This window comes from Aulonocara sp. 'chitande type north' Nkhata Bay, linkage group LG8, assembly GCF_057382095.1.
Source record: "Aulonocara sp. 'chitande type north' Nkhata Bay isolate Kocher_YH1m ecotype deep benthic linkage group LG8, A_spYH_male_GT1.1, whole genome shotgun sequence".
Classification (NCBI taxonomy): Eukaryota; Metazoa; Chordata; class Actinopteri; order Cichliformes; family Cichlidae; genus Aulonocara; species Aulonocara sp. 'chitande type north' Nkhata Bay.
In genome coordinates, this window is record NC_141351.1 from 13,142,467 (window position 1) to 13,163,902 (window position 21,436).

Here is a 21,436-nt window from a genome sequence, read left to right on the forward strand (position 1 = left end):
ACAGCTTTGTCCCAAACTTCTCAATTTCACATATTTTATAAATTAATTAAAAGAAAAATGCTAATTACTAAAGTTCATGGATGCAGTTTCCAGTCTTCATGCCTTTCTCTTATTGATCTTCTCTTGCAAGAAGGCATATATTGCCAAAAGTGTAAAACCAAAGCTTTAATTTCATGAACAAAAAAAAACTTCTTCTGCGCCATTAATAGTTAATTAAATTTCATTTAAACCGATATTGATCAGAAGATACTGAAAGAAGAGATTCCTTTTAATTATAATTCCACACTACCATAGGAAATCTGCTTAACTTTGCACATGAAGCCCTCTCCTTTATCAAAGTTGCTCACAATAAGGCTGGAGGAAACTTTTTAATTGTGAACTGCATACAGTTTTATTTGAAGTCTTGAAAGACTGGGATCATTAAGCTCCAGAATTACCGGGGTTTAAAACTTTCACCTTTAATTGGATGACCACATAATTTTGCATTAAGGAAATCAACAGAGGGTGCAGTACGGGTGGTGATATTTGAAACTGTGTGCTCCTTATTACCTGGAATTAGTGGAGTGTACCAGAGTCATATTTTAAACAGTTTCTGGAAGGAAGGGCACATCTGAGCAGCTAACACTGATTCAACAAAATTGATTGTTAAAATTTTCACCGATTCCGGAGGCCACTGTTTTACTGGAGAAGACAGGCTGAACGTGGCTTATTAAGCTCTGACAGAGCAACCAGAGATTTGATTAGTAGCTGGAACATTGTGAGACAGAACATTTCATCCCCAAAACAAAGTGAGCCATCATGTTTGCTTAATTATAAAATGCTCAAAACATCTCTGACAGGTTACAAAGAAGCTGGCTTTAAACTCTCACAGGCCATTTTATTTTGTACACTTTGCCATTATTGGGTTGGACCCTGTTTTCTATCAAATCTGCTTTAATTCTTCATGGTATGGATTAAACAAGGTGCTGGAATCCTTAGTCCATATTGACACGATAGCATCACACAGTCGGACAGATGGGCACACTGGGGTCATAAAAAGATGGATGTGGTCAGCAACAATGCTCAGGTAGGTTATTCCTACTAAGGGAATATTAGGAAATATTACTCACATCATTACATCACCACCAGCAGGCTGAAGCACTGATACAAGATTGGATGGATCCATGCTTTCATGTTGTTTATTCCAAATTCTAAACTGAATGTCACAGCAGAAATTAAGACTTAGTACATCAGGTAACATTTTCTCAATCTTCTATTGTTCACTTTCACTGAGCCTATGTGAACTGTACTCCGTTTCCTGTTGTTAGCTAGTACCCAGTGTGGTCTTCTGCTGCCCTAACATTCAGAGATGCTCTTCTGCATAGAGTTACAAGTGGTACTCCAAGCAGTCCGGCCACGTTTTTTCTAACCTTTGGCATCAAAAACACATTTTTGCTCAAAGAACTGCTGCTCATTGGATATTTTCCGTTTTTTGGACCATCCTCTGCAAACTCAGATTAGAAACTCTAAATCTCTACCATTCAACGAGAAAATTAGAAAATAAATAAGATAAATAAGATCCGGACATGTGTCCATCCATGGTCATTGAAGATGGACTACAATCAAGTGGAAAATTGCCACGTGGTCTTATCAATCTCAAAATGCATAACAGTTTCTAGAAATCCTGGATACGCCCTCCTCTGGACATAAGAAAGAGATCAAAGTATTTCCCATTTTTATTGTGATTCATATGACAAAAAATAAAATCCACCGATTACCATCCATTTAAAGTAAATTCAAGTAAATAGACAAATGTTCACTTGACAGTCATGGCATAACACAGAGAGCGGATGTTAAAGTGTATAGTGGACCACTTATGGAAAGTGCTAACAATCAAAACATAGCTTGACAGCATACACGTGGATATAATGAATACACCAAAATGTAAAATAAAGTTGTCAGATTTAGTCCACAGTTATGGAAAATAAAATGCTGCTGCATACTGCAGAATAACATGCCATAAGTATGAATAATACACTAAATATTTTACAGTAAAATATTTCTTTACATATCTAAATACGTTTGAGTAAAGTCAGGGCAGTAGAGTTCACCCTCTCACATACTGAAATAAATAAACAAACACTAATAACTACTTACAGGAACTTACGCATAAACAACACAAATGCCAACCAGGGCTTCACATTCAAATAAATAACTTCAAACACACATTTGTCTCAGGTTAAGAACAGTTACATTCAGAAACGAGGTCTAGAGGTTAGAGAAAAAAAGGAAACAAGATGTGGTGGTGTTATAACTCAGATTTAAAACTGAAAATGTCCCTTCCTGTGTGGAATCACTGTGGATTTCACACGCTTATTAGAGCTGATATCGCTTTCATCCAGGCATGTAGTTGTAATGACCATTTCGTGAAAGATTAGGTTTTGCTTCGCGTAATGGCTTTTTTTTTTATCCAAAGTTTAAATTAGAAACAGTTAGAGTAACAAAAGCCTGACTGGATTAAAGGATTGCAGCTTAATTATCACCGATATAGAGTTGTGGTTTCTGGGATCACAGTCTCATCTACCTTAAATATCATAAGCCTTAGGTCCCACCCTACTCCCTTACTCCCAACAAAACATAATCCATGCATGTGATTAATATTAATCAGGTCAAATTTAACCCATTAATTGATGGTCACAAGTTGAAAGTATGAGTTAAAGTGGAACATGTCAGTCGTTTGTAGGTATTAAAAAGATGAAGAATAACAGATCTTCACTATTGCACTAAAACTATAACTCATTACTTGGCATTAAGCCTTTTTTGAAAGGTTTTTAAGCTTCTTTAAACAAATAATTCTAGTTTGTTAAATTTTTAGTATTCTGGAATATTGGTAAAAAAAATGATTCCATTTTTATAAAAGTAGGCTTTATAATAAGCCTAAAGCTGAGTAAGCAGGAATGAATTGAAACAGCTTTCAATAAAGAGACTCAAAAGTGATTTTTCTGAGTGAAAATTTTAAATGGAGAAATAAAATAACCCTAATACAGCAGGTCTGTGTTCTTGAGTCTTGATGATGGACTTGATTTTGTGTCACGGCTCCTTTTTGGGTAATAATCAAGATGTATCATGTCGTTTTACATCTTAATGTTATTATTTTTTAATGTATATTTGGTAACGTCATTAACCAAATGGGAGGAAGTAAAATAAAAAGTTACTATTAGTCCTAAAATATTGAAATGTCGCTAATTAAAAGAGAGAAAAGTGGCACCAAATGAATTTTGAATGTAGATTTAGATGTGCAGAAGAAAGAAAAAAAAATCTAGTCATTACTTACATTAAATATCTATAAAGATGCTGCTCTTAAAATCAAGGACAGTAAGTCCAGACCAATAAATAAAGAAAAACCAATCAATTGCATTACGAACATTCAATTCTGTTGGGGAACACGGAATACATACCTATAAGTCTGACAAAAAACTCCCCCAAAATGTACTTGTGCTTTCTTTAAAACTAAATTTGTGACTGGGCTGAAATTGAAAGTAATAAATACAACGACATAACAAGACAGAAGCAGTTCTAACCATAACAATCAAGTCGCTGTCACTAATTAGACAGTAACACAAAAACATTGATGACGACACCAAGAGGAAAACGAAAAGTGCAAAACATTGTTTGAAGAAGACCGGGATGCTCTCCAAAGGATCTTAGCACTACAACCATCATTGCACCAATAAAATAATGTAGGAATTTGCAGGAAATACTCAATTAGGTCCAACAGAGGAAATGTCCATATTTGAACAATCTCTGAAGTAATGACTGTCTGACTAAATTTGTAACTATGTTTTGGGCTCCACCAGTTTTGCATTTAACAATGTAAATATTCAGAAAGCTTACTGTTGCACAAAAAAGGTTAACAAACAGTTCTGGTGATCGCATTGTATTCACACTATTAAAAAGCAATACCCCATGTTTAAATTACATTTTAAATATATATATAGTAATGTATATATATTCATATATAAACATTTTTAACTTTTTAAGCTGCTCAGTTTGGCTGACAAGGTGAGATATGGTTGATATTTGTGCACAATGATGTGAGCAATAAGATACTCTGTAAAACAAAGCAGATCATCCTCAGAGATACAGCCACAAAATCATCAAATGTTGGAGGCAGTGTTGCAACATTTTAAACCGACACAAGACAACTTTACCAAAACAGTGAGAAGTTGCTCCACATTTGCATTTGCAGAATATAATAGTGTGTGCCTACACTGCCTTAAAACGCTCCTCATATATCGACTATTTAGGGCAAATACGGTAGTGTCCGATAAACTGCTTCCATTTTTACGACATTTAAATAGAATAGAAGCCTCCGATTCTTTATCCTCACATTTGCTGCGTCTTTCTGTGAGCTTTGCTCATCTGCACTGCCCCAAAATGTGCTCTTACAGTACTGTGAAACTGGAACAGTAGGGAAAGAACCAAACAAGCCAGCTTGTCAGCCTCCTTCACAATGCCCTCAACCAAATGAGCCCATACCTGAGGAAGCAACAATCTCCTACATCTCTTCGTCCATTTTAACATTTACTAGCAAGTGTGGATTTTACTTCTTTGTTTTAAACATACTGTACAAAAGATTTATTCAAACAATTATGCTAGTGCACAAGGCGTGTAGTCACTTGTGGAGATTTAATAGTCCTTGAAAAGGGAAAATAAATACTCCAAATACTTTGTGTTTTACTATTTCAATAAATCCAATGGCAATTTAGCAACCATCAAAGCCAGAATTATTCTCTGTATGTGACACAGGAATCTTTTTTATCCTCTCTTATTTATTTGAAATATGAGGGACAGTTTGCCATTTCATGTCCCAGCGGACTTCAATAAAAACAGCTGCCCCAAGAGGAGCTGAGCTACCAGCCCACGACCATCACAGTCCTCGTGGATGACTTGGATGACAGCGGGTGGGCTCGCCAATCTCCTCCCAAGCAAAAGGGGCTCATTACCTGTCACCTAACCCAGTAACAGAGCCTGGACTGAATCCTGTCCTTCACTTGCTCATTTAACACAGGGTAGGATTGGATTCCTTCAAGACTTTGACAGGAGGGAATCTCAGAACCCGACAATGCACGAGACCATCACTGAAAACACCTTGTGAAAAGAGAAATTCTCCAAGTTAAGAAGTAGTCAATGCAAGTCTCTCTGTGTCTAGAACTCATTTGTGGGTCTTCCAGTTCCTGAGGAGGTAAAGCTTCCAGGCTGAAGGGGTCAGAGAAGAGGTGGGAAGGTGGACAGATAGGAGCTCCTCTCTGAAAGAGTTGGAGGAGGCCTGTAGGAACCTTCCAGCCCCCACCCTGCCCTCTGTCACCCATGCCCTCAGACCTGCAGCTGCAGACAGGTACCCTGAAGAGGAAATAGGATCTATTTTCATGTTTCTGTTTTTCAATATTTAGTTAAAAAAAAAAAAAGAGTTTAAAGAAAGACACAACACAACACTTGTTAATAACACAACCACAATGAATTGTTGCTACACCGCAAAGTGATCTTCTGTTAAAAATGTGAAAAATGGCTGCCGTTTCAATATTAGACTGTAAGGGGTTTTAAAACAACAGACTTTGAAGTAAACTGCAAAAATGACCACAAGCACAAATACAAATCTTTTTCTGCGTTCCAGTTAGCATATTATTGTGCATCACCTGCACATTTGTCACATGGTTTTGCTTCTTCAGGGCTACTTTTTTTAATCTGTTTTAAATTGAAAGTCGCAATTGAGGGTGCTGATTAAACACGTCTTCTACAGCTGACCGATGGTGACAATTGCCACTTAGCCTTGTACTGTATGACCCTTCTTTGTAGCATAGTCTGTAATTAGGATTAATTTACTTCAAAGTCCTTACAAGGGGAGTATTGTTACTACTTTTAGAATGAAGTATGAGAGGGTTCAGTCCCAATGAGAAAACAGCAATGACGTTAAAAACGCAATCCTAAATGAAGGAGAATGACTGTGTTGCCCTGTTGAGCAATATTTGATCACGTTTCTGTAGTTCTCTCATGCATAGCCTCTCATTTGGGTCATGAAATACACATTTCTGCTGTTTTAACACACATCTGCTAACCTAGCTGTGATGATAAACTGCTAATGAATCCAGCAATAAGCCTGCAAAAGTAGGTAAGAAGAAGAAGAAGACAGGATCTGAATGACAAAAGATTTCAAAAGGGCACTGCAATTGTTTTATGAAGGGGGGAAAAAAAGTTCCAGACATTTGTTAAATGTCAAGAATACACACTGGGCATCATTGTCAGAAACAGTGACGTCATCACACGATGACAGGTGATCAACCTATCAGAAATGTAATTACCTATCACTGCAATGCAGACTGCCACAGTTATGAGCGGCGTTTGCATTTTGATGATGCCTCTGTGAGACTAAACCTGACAGGTACAGGCTACCACAGCATTCATCTTCCTCATAATGATAACACAATAGCCAGTCTAGTGTCTGGTGCAGCAGACGAAGTACATCCAGTGAGTGTATACACTGTAATGTTTCTATTTATTGCAGGGATTTTATTTATTTTTTATTCATTTATTAGCCTCAATTTCACGTTAAATTTGTTCAGGTTCAGGTACAAGAAGAAGCTCGACACAGGATAAAAACACCACTTACACTTAGAGTTTTAATGGTGGAGTTAGATTAAAAATGAATATGCTTCCATTCATTTTCACTTTATTTCTTTTTTTGAACAAAAACTCTGCAGATCACTTTGTGAGTCAGAAGATCCTGCAGCCTGGAGCAGATTTGGAGTTAATAAATAGCCTATTTTTTTATTATTATCATTATCATTATTATTATCATGACTTTAATTTTCCATAAAACTTTTGAAAGATTAAAACATTAAAAAAAATAAGTATCATCCAAAATCTCAATTGGGAGACTTTAAAAAACTATAATAATAAGAAGAGTGTAAGGCACTTTAAAAGAAAGGTCGATCACCCTGAGAGCTACCATATTTTTGTTTGGTTTTTGCATTGTACTTACATGACACCTATAATCCATCAACAATTTTAAATCTATCCCATCCAAACTCTGCTTGTACTTTTCAAAAATAGTGGCAATTTTTCCCACTCACACTGAGTTCTACTTCTCGAATGTTAGAGGTTAGAGATGACATACGGTACCTCTGTTGCTTTTCCATGCAAACACGGCAGGCAGAGTGTGAGCCTCACTCCTGGAGCTCTGTCAGAGCCACACAGCATGCAGCTCTATCATCCTTACTCTGGGCAGGGCCATCCACTCCGCTGCCAGTTGTCATGCTGCGGCTGCGACTAGTCAGCTTCTTGAGCTCACTGGCAAAGGAAATGACTTTCTTTTTGTCCTCCCTCACCACCTGGAAACAGAAGTGAATCCGTGTAAAAGAGATGCATTTACAGCATAAGAAATGTGCCAATAGAGCCTGAGCAGACTCATAAGAGCTGAGAAAACACCAATGTACATGATCCCCTTTACTTTTTTCTATTTCTTCAGATCACATTTTGTCTCAAGACAGACGAAAAAACTTAAACAAATAGAGCTTACAGAGGCATTAGACCTTTATTTAGCAAGGCAGGACATTTAAACACATTATTTCCAGGCTGTCAGAGCGAGAAAAAAACAAAACAAACAAAAATCGAGCGCAAAACGATGACAAATAGATAAAACGCTAAAAGCATTAAAATGTACAGAGCATAGAGTTACATAAGCATATTAGTAACAAAGCAGATGGAAAACACTACAAAGGAAATCACAAAAGCACAAAACAGATGAAAGATTTGGGAAATAAAGGTCACAGGAACGGGTTATTTCATGTAGGCAATTAAGCATGCTAAAACACATTGGTGAGCAAGCAACAGCGTACTGAGCAGGAACTAGGCATGCAGCGATTATCAAACTCTGGGCCAACACTCATACTGATGTTTTTAACACCCATTTGGCCTTCTGGCTCTTCATCACTATTAAAAAGGATGCAACTCAGCAGATAAATATCAGTTGAGTTATATTGGTCATCCTATTGGCTGATACAACAAGGCTGTTATCACCAATATAGATGTTCGCCCGATGTATCGCTGCATCCCCAGAAAGAACAGCATGTTAGAAAGATGGTGGCTGAGAGCAAAGTTGCACATATAAAACGGTCTCCTTTGTGGATGTGCACAAGGAAAGCAAAAAAACAAAAATGTTCTTTAAAAGTATTGCTACAATAAACATAAATATTAAATAAAACTAAGAAAAAAACCTAAAGAGTCTCTAGGACTAGAAATTGGTCGTCGTGCTCAGAGCTACCTGCTCTTTGAGTTTAAGAATAAACTTTCCCGCGCCCCGCCAGCGGCTCTGAGCTTGGTAGACACACTCGTGATCCAGCAGCACTCGCTGAAGAGGCTTGGTGGACGAGGACTTCTTAGAGCCGACGTCCTTGGTCACTTCCTCCATCAACACGTAGTCGCATGGATTGGGGTTAGCGAGGATACTGTAGGAATACTTAGCCTTTGACAGAGTCTGGCCAAAAAACAAAGAAAATTGAAAATATTAGGATGTGCTTTCTGCTGTGACTCATGCTTGTTTATATAATGTGTTTGTTTTTCCTGGACTCACCTGCTGTATGATATCCTGAGCCGTGCTGTAGCGTGGAGCTTTGATGACAGTGTGAGGCTGTTCGGGTGAAACTTCATGGACCTGGACAAAGAACATATCATCCTCCCCTCCTCCTCCTCCTCCACCTCCTTCTCTGCCTGCCACAGTCACCTCCTCCTCTCCCTCCACCACCGTGTTCTTCTCATTCAAGTTCTGCAGCAATTAAAAGCAACAGTAACAGTCAAACAGTGCATGACACAACCACAAGGGGGAGCCAGAGTCTGCAAAATAGCCTTCACAAAAGCTTTTGAGAAACCGCTTATTACTCTAACTGCATATACTAAACATGTGTACCTCCTCTCTAGTTTTGAGGCACAGTCTCCTCACATATCCCTCCTCAGTGTTCCAGCTGGACACCACCCTGACCACCTCCTCCTCAGGTGCTAGAGCTCGGTGCTGCGGGCAGCGCTTCACCTCGCTGCGTTCCTTCAACAGGGGAACCTTCTCCTCACACAAAAAGTATTCGGATGGGTTTCCCGCTGACCCCACAACCTGTAGAGAAGAGAGATAAAGCTTAAAAGTGTGTGACTCCCGTGACTGCAGCCTTTATAAATGCTCTACAGATTCTACAGCACTGACCACATCCAGCAGCTGTTTGGCGGTGGTCTGCTCAGTAACACAGAAAACAGTGAAGGGTTCAGGACCGGGAGCGCAGTGCACCGTCACCCTGTGCTGCTGGGACGCATGCTTCTCCTCAGAACTGAACAGCTGTTTTGGGAGTCAGAGAGATGTAAGGCAGCAGGTCATTATAAAAACACACTGAATGCCAGATGCTCCCTCTTACTTTCTCCACTTTCTCTGAATTTATTTGGATTGCAAAGCATTATTTAGTGCGCCTTAAAGAAGTTTCTTAAAATTACAGTAACACGAAGAAGTCGAATCTGATCTACAGTTTTTCTTAAAAGCAGCAAACCTGAATAAATCTTACCAAAGATGAGGCAGTAGCGCCCCCTGCTGGACCTTCCTCTGTTCTGTGGCTGTAGATAAATAAGCTGGAGACTTCAAGAGACTCGTTGTGCTGTGTTCTCAACTGTACATGTCTGTAACCTACAACACAAACACATAAAAACAAAAAATTAAACGGTCTTGAAAACCTTTTAGTGGTTTGAAATAGACTGATTACATCATATTTTTATTGGTGTATAAAAGTCCCATCTACAGCCTGGAGACAAAGTTTTATCAGATGTACATTATCTGGTATTTCTACCTGGTTTGAGGGCTTTAAGTGGGAGAGTCCTCTGAGCTGTGGTCTGGGAACTGTTGTTCTCCACCACGGCAAATCGCAGGAAACACATCTCTTCAAAATGCACAGTGAACTGAAAGTGTTCGTTCCACATGGGGTTGAGGGTGTTGCGGTGGATCGGTTTGGTACGGAAGTGGCAGCTGTCGATGGGCATGCCCAGAACATCCAGCTCGATGCAGGGGCTGCCGGCACTGTTACTGGGACAAACGTTCTGCCCGGACACAATCTGAGCAGAAAAGAGCAGCGGAGGTGTCATATCGTTAAAGACTATTAGACGACCCAAGAATATAAAAATGTATTTAACGTTCTTTTACCATTTCTTAAAGTTACCTAATTCTCCAATATACACACACACAAACTAAACATTTCAATGTGTATGATATCATTTAAGATAACAAATATATATACAAATTACTTTGACTTTATTGTAATTAAAAGCAGTAAAATAAAAATCTACCAATTATTAAGATTAAGCCTTTTTTGAGTTATAACAAACCTGTATGAGACCCACAAACAGTATGTAAAGATATACCATCAAAATGTGCACTGATATTAATTTTACTTCATTTAACAGTTTTGTAAAAATGTAACTTCAGTGGCAAACCCTTAAGCATCTTAGCATATTTATACTCATTATATTATTAATATATTGAGCACCTTAATGCACTGCAAATATGCAGGTATGTCGGTGAGTTTTAAGTTTTAAAGGCCTAGAGAGTTCAAAAACTGCACCATATACAGTAGATGAAGATTGAAAAGGATGTAACAAATTCATATGGATTTATTTATGGAATATTTATGAATACTTAAAATGCAAACTGGAAATTCAGCCATTATCAGGTCCTCAGTTGAACTCACATGTAGGCTTTAGGCTTCAGTAGCTTCAGATGTGGGTCCACCTGAGTGGGCATGACACTCACTCGCTTGCTGTGTGCTCACCTGACGACTACCTGCTACCGAGACCTGTCTGCATTTGTACTAGGCAGCTGACAAGACTGTTTAATGTTGGATATGACTATGTCAGGTGTTTGAGCTCTAACACGTAGCTGTGGCATGTAATGTCGAGCAAAGTTCAGGGCTGAAGGGTGAAGAGGACATTCTTCCTAACTCACTGTGAGGGAGTAGACAGCAGGGCTCATTTTCTCCACATCCCGCTCCATCGGACAGAACTGCTGATAAAGTGGACAGCTACGGTCCCATAACACTGCCGGCTTCAGTACGTAGCCACATCCACCGTTGGCCTCAAATAGCGCCGTGTTCAACTGCATGGGCAGGTCTGGGGAGGATACAGAGAGTACGTTTTTCTAAAACAGGTCATAAAGAGCGCTACGTCGTTTGGATACTGTCAGTTGTTTGACAATTTGAAATCGTTCTTGTCTATTTGCTGTTGTAGAAGACAAGAGATTTTCCTTTAAACAAAACATCCACGTTTAAGTGAGAGCATGCACGAAAAGTCTCACCAAACCTAATATGAAATTTTTTTTTTCACCGCTGTAAAAAAAAAAAGAAAAAAAGAAAAGGGCTGCAATAAAATGATAAAACTGTCATTTCTTCTTTATCATCCTCTGGCTATTACAGTGTTATATTAAATTCTGAAGTGCTGTTTGTCAGAAGTGAACGGCCCTTCATACAGACATACGCTCACCATCAGTCTGATAATTGAGTGCCACCAGCTGGATGCCATGCTGCCAGAAAAGCAGAGGGTTGGGGTTGGTTGAGTCGATCCTGGTGGCCGCCGGGTAGGTTCTGAGCAGCTGGCACTCCGTGTGCTGGATGAGCTTTTGAGAGTAACGGCGGCACAGGCGCTTGGCGGCGTTCTCGTTGACGGAGGAGATGTGGTAACACTTTGGTGTGCGGATGATGGCGCTGAGTGAGGTGGAGGGGTTGAGGACAGGAGACGTTTGCTGCTCCTCCCAGCTGAGTCGCTCCGAACCACCTGAGGGACAGAGACACTTTTAAAGGCCATGAAAACTTCTCCATTAAGTGATGTGGGTCCTACATGATTTAAGTTAGGATAAAACAGCATTAACTAAAAACTTTGGCAGTTTTACATCGTGTTTCATGTTTCCCATATGCACCCGCACACATAAACCTCTGCTAACGCCGAGTTCCTCGGGCCAGGCTCACCTTTCCCAGGGGTGCGGCTCTGGGTCGTGACCTCCCCTGTTGCACTGCTGCGAGAAGGAGCCGTGCCAAATATGGACTTCCTGCTCTTTCCTCGGTCCTTCCCCCTGCTAGAGCCAGCCGGAGACAAAGTAGAAAGGCCTGGGTTCCCACACAGAGGAAGCAGACAGAAGAGACGAGTCATTAATGAAAGGCAGACAGACTAGAGACACCACAAGTATCCCAAGAGTCTCTTCTTAATCGTAATTTGCTTGAAAAAACCAAAACATATCAGAGCCATTTTCTTTCAGTATTCACTTGAAGGGAATTTAATTTGAAAACTTACATCTGCCATAAAAAGGTGTTTTATAATCTATATTTTGGGCTTCATGTTCTGTAAAGCAACTCAAAAGTTGTTTGCCATTAAGGCCATGAAATTAATCATCTATCAGTGCAGAGGAATAGCATGCAAATGATGTTGTCCTACTTCTTATTTAGCAACAGTACTCTAGTCTCCCTTCTGAAAATACTTCAGATGAGAAATGCCCTTTTCATTTTATGAATGGTGAGTGTTTTTAAATTGATTCAGACACTTGTACATAAGTGGCCCGTTCAGCTAAAAATCACTCCCGACTACACAAAGCTGCAACCAGTCTGCTGCCTGTCCGAATTGGACCACTTGCCCTACTTCCTCTTTCTCATATCTCGGGTCCCTGGAAACGGTAAACAAACAGAATACCAGTGGAAACACAGGCAAGTTTATAAGGGCAGATGTCAGTTAAAGAAAAGAGGAGACAAACAGAAGAGGACGCTCGAGGGAAGAGGCGATAAGAGGTTGATGTTTAAGGGACAAAGAGAAATCTTTTCGAGATAAATGCAAGCATGCAATCAGGGCAGATTCCCGTAAACGGGCGAGATAAGATGTTTTATAAGCACATTTTTTTTAAAAAGGAAAGAAAAAGAAATTTGAAGCCAACTCAAGCATTTCTCACTTTCTACTTATTGCAAGGCAATGAAAGTGCATGAGAGCTACAAGGGCGACATGACATAACACGACGAAGACCCTGCGTTCGAATTTGAACTGTACTCATCCATCAGGACATCCGCAAAACAATTTCTTACTGTCCGGCGTAAAATAACTTGTGTTGTTGTGCCGTCCGGGGAATAACAGCAAAACTAAGTAACTGTATCTTTTCCATGGGAGGAAGATGATTCATCATCTTAGTGGGTGTCCTGTGTGGGATAGGAATGGAGTGTAACACAGGGATATTGGATGTCTGAAAACACGGGGAAAGGTTTGACCTCTTAAATATAACATGGGAGTGGATTAGGGTGGGACAAGATCCAGAAAAAAAGAGAAATGAAATACACAGCATTTAGAAATTAAAAGGAGAGAGGTGAAAGCAGAATATCGGTGGATAAAAGGAGACGGCATGTATAGTAAAGATAAAGAAAAGTCTGTTCTAATGAAATTCAAGGGAACAGGGAGATCTGTTTGGCAAAGAGACGGAGCGATCCCTACCAGGGAATTTCACAGCCTGGCAGTAGATGACGAGGTCGGACAGCTCCTGGGCGATCTGTCGACTCTCCTTCTTATTCTGGGGAAGGTAGAACTCCTCGCCGAGCTCCATGTCGAACACCTACAGGTGCAGACACACACGGGACATGGAGAGCACTGCTAACATTTCACTATATAAGTGTAAATGTAGTGCTGAATCAGAGGCTGAACCACACTCTGAACCTAACCTAACTGAACCTTTCTTTTTCAGTAATCTGACATAATCAATCTTATAGGAATTTCTTTTAAAGGAAGCAGCACGAAGGGCAACTTTCCTTGAGATTAGGTACATTTATATCTCTACCTTTCCTTTGCTCTGTGTAGTGCTATCAGCTTTCTTCATCCTTTTGGGTATTTCATCAGCAGGTTGCTCTTCTTTCTCGGCCGAACTCTTGCCTTCTGGCTTGTCATCAAGTATATTATCTATACAGAAGAGGACAGGGGGAAAAAAAAAGGGTTTTAGTGACACCTGAGCTTTACACCGAGCTGACTGTACGGCAACAAGCAGCCACCAAAATTAGCGAGCCTTATGCCTGTCAATCAAGAAAGCAAAATCTGTGCTAATGCTTGCAATATGGACTCTGATAATGAAAGTATACTAAATGCACCATCCCAGATTCGTATTTTTCATCGGTCAAAGCAGGCAAGTATATTTAAGGCAGAAACTGGCCTGTCAAAGATCCATAAATAACATTTGTGCACTGGAGCTGCTCCTGATATAGTGTACATTAAATCACCAATAAGACATAGCATGCAAGGGAAGAAGGGAAGAAGAATATTTATCATCTGGGAATCTACTGCTTGAAAAAACAAAAGCAACTTAAATGAGGATTTTTCTTGTTTTCTCAGAGAACAGAGTGGCCGTTAGATTTACCTGTTTCAAGTCATTCTGGCCACTCATTAAAAACTTAATAAAAGCATTTATATCATACTGATGACTGACTGTCCACGCTGACCCGCTTCACAGCTGGGAACAATTAAAAGAAGAATTTTTAGTTTTAGCTGAAACTCGTCACCTCGTAAATCTCTGCTGACTACTCGCACGGTTCAGGAGCACCGAAGCTAAAGCGCACAAAGGCCCCTTCCTACTAATATTTAAAGCGATGTCTCTCAACTGTAAACAGGAGCAACAGCAGGGGAGTTCTTCCCATTCCTCCTACTCATTAATCGCAGCCAAAACCACAACAAACTTGAAAATGCAGACGCTTTTTATCACAGACAACGTGTTCAATTCTTGACATCTTCTTCTTTAGAAAAAGAACAAAAAGAAACAACTGTTTATCAGAAGGAGCTGACACTGAATACTTAAGCTATAGACAGCAGCCAGAGAAGTGAGCTGGACCAGACGGTGACTGGAGGGGAGCCACTACTTATCGGGAGAGGGTGGCAAGTTGGCAGCTTAGTTCAAAAGTGTTTGTATTAGCGGGGCCTGTGCATGTGCCAAATGTGTATGGTGAAATGAAGACGTCAGGCTGGGGCGGGAATTGTTCGCTTGCCAATTTTAACATCCAGCGTCTGAAATTACATAACAGCGGCACTAGGTATTAAGAAGCAAGGTTTAATCAATCTAAAGAGTTCAGATGAGAGAGATGGGTTTGTTTTTGATTTTTAAATTGGTCCATGACCAGTAAGTTCCTGTGACTGAGACGAGCATAGTGGAGGAATTAGGAGCGAGCAGTGTTGGGACTGGGACAGGGTAGTTTCCCCTGGTCTGTTGTTTAGTGCAGGGGCAGCGCAGGGCCTGAGAAACCAGATGGCTTTGTTTTGTTTCCCTGATGAGCCTGCCCAGCCACTGGCGAGGTCATGGACAAATACAGTACGGAGGGATGGAGGAAGGGAGGTGATGCGTTTGTGGGAGAAAGAGACATAATGCTGACCGTATATTGTTTGATCACATATAAAAAATATGTTTTTCTCTTTTTAACATGCTGTCCCGTCCAAGCACTGCATCTATACAACTGAGGAAAAAAATTCTGTGTACTGCAGTAAACAGTATCTAGTCACAGGCTACATATTGATATTGCTTCCAGGGAAACATGGCGTAAGTATGGAGGCAAGCTGGGAGGTTGGGATGCTATCGAAATTACATAAGAGCAATAAAAACAAGTCTACATCATAACAAACACTCCTGATCACTCACTAATCATCCTTCGTTAGCAATCTACAGCCGATTCAAATAATCAGGTAATCCCTCACAAAACTATGAATTAAAATAACTATAAAGCAGGACCTGAATAGTACCCGAGTGAACAGTGAATATCTGCGCTACAGATGGCTGCCCTTATTTGTCAGTGGTGCCTGAGGCAGAATGTTTTGCCTGATCGCTCAGGCTGACACTACTACCACATTATTCTTCCTCGTTTCTGTCAAACAATTCTTTGATATCAAATGGACTGGATGGAGTATTTCTTTTCCTGGGTTCCAGATATTATGTAACAGTGAAATTTTGAAATGCTTGTTACCATGGAAGATGGTTACACTACAGCACTATCTGAAGAAAGCTAGCAGCTACAACAGGAATGCAGGAAAATATAGGAGTACGTCCAAAGCAGCGATGCAGCACAGCAGCGCATGTTTCATACCAATGCTTTCCAACCCTTGTGTCTAGTTATTCGGCCGCAATAGACGAGATCAGCAGCTAAAGTGCAGTGCAAAAGTGTCGAGCCACCCATCATTTCTTTATATTTTGCCAGGGGGAAAAAGGGTGATTTTTTTAAACATGCAAATAGAAATAGAAATACGCTATATTGGTCGGAGGGCCCAGTGGTGCCAGTGTCCTGCAGCCTCGCCTCTGTCAATGCGCCCCAGGGTGGCTGTGGCTACAATGTAGCTTGCCATCACCAGTGTGTGAATGTGTGCGTGAATGGGTGGATGACTGGATGTGTAAAGTGCTTTGGAGTCCTTAGGGACTAGTAAAGCGCTATATAAATACAGGCCATTTACCATTTATATAAGACACAAATGTAGTTTGTACAGTTCTAATAAACTTGAAAGTTAGAGGTAGTCATACCAAATACTAAGTACTTTTCAGGAATAGTTCTCCAGGCTTCTTGAAGGACATTCAAAGCTTTTCTTTGGTGTTTCTGCCTTTTGTTATGTTCTTTGTCAAAATGATACCACACTGCTCCCACACATGTTGAGGTGTAAACTCTGGGGAGACCAATCCATGACTGTTGGTGTTCCACGGTGTGTTTTTCTATCTAGGCCTGCTTTTACTGCACAGGCAGTGTGTTTGGGATCATTATCATGCTAAAAAATGAAGTCGCTGCCGATCAGACACTCAAGATGAAATTACATGGTGGATCAGAATCTGACAATATTTTTCTGTGTTCATAATTTCATCCAGTTTTGGAAGATCCTGAGAACTATTGCTCAAGATTACTTTAACAAATTAAAAGAAGCAAAATATTTTTTAAAAAGAGGGGTCGCTGAAGACTTTTGCACAGTGCTGTAAATTTGCACCAACAATCATAACATTGTCTTAAAACCCAACTGAATATAGTATGTTATGTAGCAATTGGTAAACAGTAATAAGGGAAATTTCAGTGGTTAATTTTTGAAGAACAGCATGAATCTGTAAAAGAAAAGGAAAAAAAGCAGAAGGAAATACTTAGAAAGGCACATCATAGGTGCGCATTTACCTTCAAGACCATACGAGGCAGTAGAGGCAGCGAGGCCATCAGCTAAGTGGAAAACAAGCAAGATAAAATAGGAAGGGTGAGGGAGTAAGAACAGGGTGTCAAAATAAAACGAGAATTAAGTGTTAAAAAGAAGAGAAACAGAAAAACCTAGTGAACAGAAACCGATTTAAAGCTTACAACACAAGAATCTATGAGTAAGTCGTGCACTAGTTAAGTCTGAAAGGATGTAGAAATCTGATAAGTCGCACACTTCAGTTGAATTCTAGACGTTTCCGATCACACACCACAATGCGGGTTTCATTACCATCTGATAGAGACTCATAATCATAATCATAGTCGTCTTCTTCTTCTTCCTCTTCCTCATTGGCATGATTGTTGGGTGAAGTCACTCCTGGAGACCCGTTGCTTGCTTGGGCTTGCATGTGGGCGAGCTGGTGAGCCTGGGAAAGGGGTTAAAATAAAAATACTAATAAAAAAAATAGAAAATTCTACTTTGAAAGCATATATATAAGTGCCTATGCACACAGCATCTATACTGTAGATATAAGCATTTTTCTTGCTTGAAAGTTATGATGGGGTGAACCTTTTAGCACAGCTCCATCCATTATTGATGTTTGACTGCACTCTAATGACAAACAATGATAGATGTTTAAGGCTCTGGAGCTACCTGGAAGGTTCTTATATTATTTATGAAATTTGAACAAGTTTTGCTGACACAAATGTGTGAGGAAGATGCGTTTCTTCTTCACCTTCTGCTTGAGTATGTCCACCGGTGCCTGATGGGCTTTGAGTTTCTTGTTCTTGAGCAGTATCCTCCCTCGAAGCTGCAGCGGCGATGGTAAATGAGGGTCATCGTTGAAGTCGCTTTCGAAAAGGAAGCGCGTCACAAGGCGTTCGCCGAACACAGTCTAGTTTAAAAACAGAAAAAATTAACAAAAACCACACCATCAGGAAAGTCAAGTCGAGTGCTAAGAAAAGTATCAAGTGAAAGGATGGAATTCAGAGGCTGCGGAAGAATCTTCCAAATACAAATAAAGTAATTTTATCCATGCAAAACAACATTACAAATAAACAAAACCATGGTGATGTTAGCTGGCCTGAGGCACAGAGCTGTCTGCAGATAAAAGAATTTCCTTTATCAAGCTACTCAGAAGTCAGTCTCCAAGGAGGATGAAACGCTCGAAGTTTTGCGAGATGAAAGCACAATGATATTCCACGATATAGCTGTCGTGCCAAGATATCTGTGGGCTTCATAATTTAGAAAAAAAAAGACGAAGAAGAAGAAGATGAAAGGGTCATTTGCGCCCTGAAGTTCATAAAAGCAAGCGTCTGGACGTTGGCCAGTTTGAATGCCCAGAACAGCTGGGAAAAAAAAACAAGGGTCAAGGAAATCAAATGAGTGGAGTCGCACAACAAACAAGCCTACTTGAAAGGGAACGTTATTCCCTAAATATAAAGGATAGAATAGCTGAACAAGGAGCATGGCTGCCAAACTAAGGATTTTAGTTCCTTTTATTTTATTATTGTTTATTTTTCCCTCTGCCACAAATTAGTGTCGCTCTGAGATTTAAACAAAGACAGACGAAGCTTCTAATTGGGTGAATTTATAAGTTACCTCACAGTCACGCTATGAGATGTCCAATCCAATTGAAAAGAAGTTTTTGTTTTTTACTGCTCAGTGGCATTCTCATCTGTCTCGCTTACTAATCAGTAACTGCAAAATTAAATTAAAGACACACAAGAAACACAGTAACTCTAAGGACAGAGACAGGACTAGGCTGCCTTCATACCTTGAAGATTTCAGCCATCTTTCGTTGCTGAGGAAGAGAGCAGTGGTTCTCTATGGACAGGATGACGGGCATATCAGAATTGACAAACGCAGACCGGTTAATTGCTTCCACCACATCCTGAAGGACCACGGGAGAGAAGATGAAAAGGAAGAAATTGTCGATAAAAGCACTGCAAGTCAAATATGTAACAATAAAACTCAAACAGCTTTGGGTAACAGCTTCAAATTAGATGCAGCTGTAGGCCCCAAATCAGATTACATAAAATAAATAACGCTGACACGCTGACTTTCTGGGATTCCTCTCTGGATCCGTCACCCCTGAGTCTATCATAAGAGAGCACTTGTGTTTAAAGATACAGATTTTGTTCTAGAGGCTTCCACCGAGTCAATGGGATGAGGTATGGAAGCAGAGAGCCAGCGACTGATGCCCCAACAATCTATTTCCCCTTTATGAATTAAATTATTCATGTGCATTTCAAACCTTAAAGGGTATCTTAGTGGTGAGTGTGTGGCCGTGGTAAATAACAGGCATGCCATCGTCTCCGTCCCAGCAGTCCAACTCGACGCTCCTACAGCCTTGCAGGAGCACCTAAGCAAACGAGACGTTCACAAGTAAGCGGCAGTTTTCAACAAACCGCACAATCTCAGCGGGCTTGGTTAAAAAACGATCCGGCTTACGTGGCTGTAGAGCTCAACAGAGGACTCTCCTTTGAGCTGGTGCCCAGTCAGATAGGTGTTATGAGAAGACTCGATGTAGTAGTAAGACAGAGGGTATTGCAGCTCCTCTGGATTCATCTGAGATTCCTCATTACGTGAAGCAAAGTTGTCCTTGTCCATCAGGAACCTGATATAAAGAGAAAGATGCCAACAACATGCAATTAAGCATGTTAAAGAAAGAAAATAAAAATAAAATATAAAAGCAAAATGCATCACTGAGGCTGTATCAGCGATACACAAACTCATTATGGTGTAAATAAATGTTTAAAGTCCAAAAGGGAGTCGGTAGAAGTTTAGCACTTATCAAGAGCTACCCCCTCAGGCTTCCTACAACAGTGACAACTTTTATGTTGTGCTCTATACATTTACATTTTCATGCACTTTGAAGTATAATGATCTATGATAACTCCTATTTTTCTATACCTTGCAAAACCTTCAAATGACATCCACCCCATTTGTCTCATGCTTGATGAAGGCTCAAATTTCTGCAAGAGAAAAAATTGGTGAGTTCCTTTTCCCTTCTTTTTCTTCCTTCATCTTTCCCCCTAACCATAAAGATGATTTGAGAATGTGAATTTAAGAATCCAGACTTTACTTGTATAATACTGAGAATCTCATCGTAGCTCAGGTTCTCTCTCTGACAGTTGACTAAAAAGTCATTGAGCTGAGGGATAGCCAGTCCCAAGACGCCTAATGACGCGTTCTCCACCCCCGTCCCGTTGGTCACAATGCTGGCTGCTGCGATGGCATCTGAAATCTGCTTCTGGTTGTCGGACATCTGCTGCCTGGTCCGGATAAACAGGCCGAGATCCGACCCGTTACGAGTTAGCAAATCTACAGAGGAGAGGGAGAGATTTAGAGTAAAAGAGAATGAGGTGTGTATGTTTTTGACTTCTGTAACTTCTCTTTGATCTTTTACCAAGGTCTGGCTGCAGTCCTGTGTCTTTGTCATCTATCCTGAGGTTGGTGTAAACAGGACATGATTCTGGGCTTGAGCGACTGCAGGGGACAGCAAAGGTGTCAAACAGCTCCTTCAGGTCCTTCCTGCTTCGGATACTGTTGAAAAACAAATTACAGAGTGGAGTCCAGTTTTAGCAGCACATCATGTCCCCATGCCCCTAGTATATTAAATTAAATTATTATATAAAGGGTTTTTTATACATATACCGTCACAATGGAAGATTCTCAAATCATGAGTTTCAAATAGTAAGTGTAGACGCAAGCAATCCCTGTGAGCCAAAAGCTCTGGCTTATCTGTATAATGTCAATAAGTGTGGATATCCCTAATATGGTCAGGGGAGAGAAGCTTGTGTCAGACAGAAGATGAACTTGGGAGTTGCTCCAAGAGTAAGATATAAGGATTAATTCAAATTGTGAATCATGCAAAGCTACTCTAGAGTCTAGGGGAAAAAATATGTAAATCAGAACAATAGCTCTTCTTTAATTTTCAGCTTTGCAGCCATGCCACTTGAACTGGGGAGGAGGCGGCCACCCAATCAGAAATACATTTATTTGCCTCTAAATTTCTTTTACAAGAGAGAGTTTGAAGAGTTGCCCAAGAGCTTTTGTCTTTATAAGAAATTAAAAGAAATCTGCTGGGCAGCAGATGAGAGGACACTCTGCAATCTAAGAAATGCAGAGGGGCTAAAATTAAAACAATCCTTTGCTTGTCTGGGCGAAAGATGTATGTCCATCCATTTGACTGGGGAAGAATTCATGCAAGCTAAATATTATGAAG

At 40.2% G+C, this 21,436-nt stretch overlaps 1 protein-coding gene across 2 annotated transcripts in view; it reads right to left on the reverse strand.

The window, feature by feature from the left end:
- Positions 1 to 1,697: 1,697 nt before the first annotated feature.
- Positions 1,698 to 21,436, reverse strand: part of plce1 (phospholipase C, epsilon 1) — a 79,678-nt gene continuing 59,939 nt past the window's right edge. Inside the window, exons 26-47 of one of the 2 annotated variants that reach the window (XM_086303647.1) lie at positions 20,618 to 20,754; positions 20,294 to 20,532; positions 20,122 to 20,183; positions 19,660 to 19,825; positions 19,463 to 19,570; positions 18,983 to 19,099; positions 17,942 to 18,100; positions 17,497 to 17,632; positions 17,193 to 17,234; positions 13,856 to 13,974; positions 13,516 to 13,633; positions 12,018 to 12,155; positions 11,536 to 11,826; positions 11,003 to 11,166; positions 9,855 to 10,116; positions 9,576 to 9,694; positions 9,227 to 9,355; positions 8,942 to 9,139; positions 8,609 to 8,800; positions 8,300 to 8,512; positions 7,256 to 7,367; positions 1,698 to 5,382 (exon numbers count right to left, since the gene is read on the reverse strand). In XM_086303647.1, the coding sequence (XP_086159773.1) occupies positions 5,195 to 5,382; positions 7,256 to 7,367; positions 8,300 to 8,512; positions 8,609 to 8,800; positions 8,942 to 9,139; positions 9,227 to 9,355; positions 9,576 to 9,694; positions 9,855 to 10,116; positions 11,003 to 11,166; positions 11,536 to 11,826; positions 12,018 to 12,155; positions 13,516 to 13,633; positions 13,856 to 13,974; positions 17,193 to 17,234; positions 17,497 to 17,632; positions 17,942 to 18,100; positions 18,983 to 19,099; positions 19,463 to 19,570; positions 19,660 to 19,825; positions 20,122 to 20,183; positions 20,294 to 20,532; positions 20,618 to 20,754 (3,409 nt within the window). In that variant the 3' untranslated portion in view covers positions 1,698 to 5,194. Of the gene's footprint in view, positions 5,383 to 7,158; positions 7,368 to 8,299; positions 8,513 to 8,608; positions 8,801 to 8,941; positions 9,140 to 9,226; positions 9,356 to 9,575; positions 9,695 to 9,854; positions 10,117 to 11,002; positions 11,167 to 11,535; positions 11,827 to 12,017; positions 12,156 to 13,515; positions 13,634 to 13,855; positions 13,975 to 17,192; positions 17,235 to 17,496; positions 17,633 to 17,941; positions 18,101 to 18,982; positions 19,100 to 19,462; positions 19,571 to 19,659; positions 19,826 to 20,121; positions 20,184 to 20,293; positions 20,533 to 20,617; positions 20,755 to 21,436 lie in introns of both variants that reach the window. The other variant, XM_086303648.1, reaches the window with a different exon arrangement.